The 4048-nt window shown below is 35.5% G+C and overlaps 1 protein-coding gene across 1 annotated transcript; it reads left to right on the forward strand.

The window, feature by feature from the left end:
* Positions 1-309: 309 nt before the first annotated feature.
* LOC104248676 (probable auxin efflux carrier component 1b) lies at positions 310-3707 on the forward strand. Its single transcript, XM_009804978.2, has 6 exons — positions 310-1693; positions 2276-2537; positions 2617-2702; positions 2808-2965; positions 3076-3152; positions 3289-3707. Exons 1-6 carry the CDS (start codon positions 565-567, stop codon positions 3353-3355), a joined length of 1779 nt encoding a protein of 592 aa, XP_009803280.1. The 5' UTR covers positions 310-564; the 3' UTR covers positions 3356-3707.
* The last annotated feature ends 341 nt before the right edge of the window (positions 3708-4048 follow it).

Below are 4048 nucleotides of genomic sequence, written 5' to 3' on the forward strand. Positions count from 1 at the left end.
ATTTTTTTTATCCAAAAACTATCCTATACCAATTCTGAGAATTTGAAATATGAGCAGTTTTTGATAAAAAATGAAAAGAGAGTAGCCAAAATAGCTAAACGGGAGTTTAATACGAGTGAGAAATAAAAACATAATCATCCATAAAATATGAAAATGTCTTTCTGAATTCTGGGTAAGAGAAGGTCTCTCTCTCATCATGAAAAGATTTGCATAAAAAAAAAGAAAAGCTTTTCCAAAGGACCTGAGCTTTTATTTCTTTGTCTGCCTTTTAATTCCCATAAATATATCATATCACTTCTGTCATTTCCCACAAAAACCTCTTCTTTTTATTTACTTCTTCATTCTCCTTTTAAACTCAGCCAAACATCAGTAGTAGGAGTAGTAGCTCTTTTCTAGCTGCAGTTTTCTTGAGAGAAGAACAGAGGGGTTACTGAGGGAAAGTTTGAGTCTTTTTCATTTTCTTTCATTTAATACAAAACCCCATATGTGTTTTGTGATCAAAGCCATTTTCTGATCTGTTCCTTTTGTTTTGTGAAGAAAAAAGTTTGAATCTTTCAGAAAAAAATGATATCACTTTCAGACCTTTACCATGTTCTCACTGCTGTAGTTCCACTGTATGTAGCAATGATCTTAGCTTATGGTTCAGTAAAATGGTGGAAAATCTTCACCCCAGATCAATGTTCAGGGATCAATAGATTTGTTGCTCTTTTTGCTGTTCCATTGCTATCTTTTCACTTCATTGCTTCCAACAATCCTTATGCAATGAACTACAGGTTCATAGCTGCTGACACTCTTCAAAAAATCATAGTTCTTTTTGTTCTAGCCATTTGGTCAAGGGTGAGTTCAAGAGGTTCCCTTGAATGGTCCATTACTTTGTTCTCTCTTTCCACTTTACCAAACACTTTAGTTATGGGAATCCCTTTGTTAAAGGGTATGTATGGTGAAGCCTCAGGAAGTTTAATGGTCCAAATTGTTGTGCTTCAATGTATAATTTGGTATACTTTGATGCTTTTCTTGTTTGAATATAGAGGTGCAAGAATGCTTATTGCAGAACAGTTTCCTGATACTGCTGGGGATATTATTTCTTTTAAAGTGGATTCTGATATTATTTCATTAGATGGGAAAGAACCATTAGAAACTCAAGCTGAAGTTGGTGAAGATGGGAAGCTTCATGTTACTGTTAGAAAATCAACTAGTTCAAGGTCTGAAATTTTTTCAAGAAAGTCACATGGTGGTCTTAATTCTGGTCTTTCATTAACACCTAGACCATCAAACTTAACAAATGCTGAGATTTATTCATTACAATCTTCAAGAAATCCAACTCCTAGAGGTTCAAGCTTTAACCATACTGATTTCTACTCAATGGTGAATGGTAAAAATGCAAATATGAGTCCTAGGACATCAAACTTTGGAAACTTTGGATTTGATGAGGAGAGTGGAACTGCTGGATTTGGGAGAGGAAATGGGGTTTATGGGCAGGGGAATGCAGGGTACCCTGCTCCTACTAATGCCGGAATTTTTTCTCCGGCCACCGGTCCGGTGACAAAGAAGAAAGCTAATGGTGCAGAAGGTGGAAGAGATCTTCACATGTTTGTTTGGAGTTCAAGTGCTTCACCTGTATCTGAAGGAGGGATTCATGTCTTTAGGGGAGGTGACTATGGCAATGAGCTTGGAGTTGGAGCCCACCCTAAGGGTAAGTACACATTTTTACTATGAAAATATACCATGTTGCCACCTTTTTTTTAATTTGTTTTGTTTATTTTTGATAAATACATAATATTGTGTTTCTTGTTGTTGCTACTTCTATTTTCTGATGCAACTAGACAGATTTGTGTTTGATGAAATATGTTGTTGTACTTGAGATTCTTCTATTGTTAGCTTGTGATGGGTTGAAGGGTTAGTTTGTTAAGTCCTTTTGCCTTACTGAGTTTTTTTTTTCTTTTATTAGTTTCTTGTTTCAGGCATAAGTTTGGCGCCTTGCATATCCAATTCCTGAAATTATGGTCATATTTTTGTCTTCTCATGAGACAGACATGCTTGTATTACTTTCGTCATCTCATGTTGCATAGGAAATTAGTTGAGTTTGTATTGTAGCACCCCATTTTCCTTAATCATGTCTGGTAATTTTTAGTCAATCAGTTAATCAGCTATGCCTGAATCCTAACTAGCTAGATTAGCTATATGAATCATTTGTATCCTTGTCCATTTCATTTTAGTACTAGCTTAAATTATCTAGGTGTTGTCATTGATTGAATGTTTTATGTCCTCAAATTAGATTATGATGAATTTGGCCGGGAAGAGTTCACGTTCGGGAACAAACAGAGCCTGAATGGAAATGAAGGGCCGGTGCTATCGAAGATTGGCTCCACAACCGAGCTCCGTCCGAAGATTGCTCAAGAAGAGATCAAGGCTACTGCCCTACCACCTGCTAGTGTTATGACCAGGCTCATTTTGATTATGGTGTGGCGAAAACTTATTAGGAACCCGAACACTTACTCCAGCATCATTGGCCTCACTTGGTCATTGGTTTCTTTCAAGTATGAGTAAACCCAAAATTACCTTAATTTGTATGTCATTGGCTATAGTTAGACTTGTGACTAATCCTAATTGTTCCAGGTGGAATGTTCAAATGCCTGCGATTATAGCCAAATCGATATCGATCCTTTCTGATGCTGGCCTTGGAATGGCAATGTTTAGTCTTGGTATGTTCGTGATATTATCAATTACGAATCCTTTCATGAACTTCCCTTCATGTTTTATAGGAAAATGTTAGTGTTTTGAACTTATTCTCTACATGTAAACTGCAGGTTTGTTCATGGCATTGTCGCCTAGAATCATTGCCTGTGGGAATACAGTTGCTGCTTTCTCAATGGGTGTGAGATTCCTCACTGGTCCTGCAGTCATGGCTGCTGCCTCCATTGCTGTTGGTCTCCGAGGCGTGCTTTTGCATATTGCTATTGTTCAGGTAAAAGAATCTTGATTGTGGAAACTATAAACTGAAAATTGAAAAATAACAGGCTATATTGCCACCACTCATATATGATTAATATTTTTGTAAAAATTTCATTTTTTCAGGCAGCTCTACCTCAGGGAATTGTTCCATTTGTCTTTGCCAAGGAATATGGTGTCCATCCTGCTATATTGAGCACAGGGTGAGGCCTCAAAATAATCTATACCTATTTTATCAAGAAATGCAGAAAAATAACATTTTTGATTGTGCAAGAATTTTAAAATGTTTTTGAGTATTTTGGTTTTTTAATGTCTCTTAAATGTTGTTGATAATTGCAGGGTTATATTTGGAATGTTGGTAGCTCTTCCAATCACTTTGGTCTACTACATTTTGTTGGGGCTTTGAAGATCAAGCACTAATCTGCTGAAGTTTTTGTAAAGGAAAAGTTAAAGACCCTTTTGCCATAGGGTTTTGTTTGGCTTCCAACAGAATGTGAATTCTGATCAGAAAGTGAAAAAGAGGGAGAGACAAAAATGAAAGCAAAGTGGAATTGTGAATGGTTCATTGTTGGGCACCACAGCCAATAGAGGAATTTTAGTGGAATTCTTTTGTTGTCTCTTTGTCCTCTCTTCCACTTTTAAACTTTGTACTATTCTACTAGGCCTACATGTTTTTTCTTCTTTTCCATCAAGAAAGTTGAAGTTCATTTTCTGCCTTCTAACTTTTGAAGGTTTCAAAAAGATACTACTGACCTAAACATTTCTGTGGGAAATGGGATGCTTTTTTTTTTTTTTTTCTTTCTTTTTCTTTCGCATGGTTAATGTGCTTTATTAAGTCGAAAAAAATATTAAAGACATTATTTTCCTAGTTCACACAAAGTGACCAATTTGCTTTGGACACACCTATTAAGGAAATATTAAATTTTAGATAAAAATAGTTAGTGCGTCTAAATTACTCTTAATTAAATGTTGCAGCATAGTTAATGTGAGGAGTAAAAGATTTTCTAAGGATATGTACATAATTAAATTTTGAAAAAATAAATTGAATTTTAATAAATTGAACTAAAATAAAAAGGCAAATTTGGTTATTGTTGGTCGG

Source organism: Nicotiana sylvestris, chromosome 12 (assembly GCF_000393655.2).
Source record: "Nicotiana sylvestris chromosome 12, ASM39365v2, whole genome shotgun sequence".
NCBI lineage: Eukaryota > Viridiplantae > Streptophyta > Magnoliopsida > Solanales > Solanaceae > Nicotiana > Nicotiana sylvestris.

Coding starts and splice junctions, on each gene's coding strand:
- LOC104248676 (XM_009804978.2), top strand. CDS start 565: ATGATATCACTTTCAGACCTTTACCATGTTCTCACTGCTGTAGTTCCA. Junction 2,538..2,616: donor TGGTCATTGGTTTCTTTCAA/GTATGAGTAAAC, acceptor TAATTGTTCCAG/GTGGAATGTTCAAATGCCTG. Junction 3,153..3,288: donor CCTGCTATATTGAGCACAGG/GTGAGGCCTCAA, acceptor TGATAATTGCAG/GGTTATATTTGGAATGTTGG.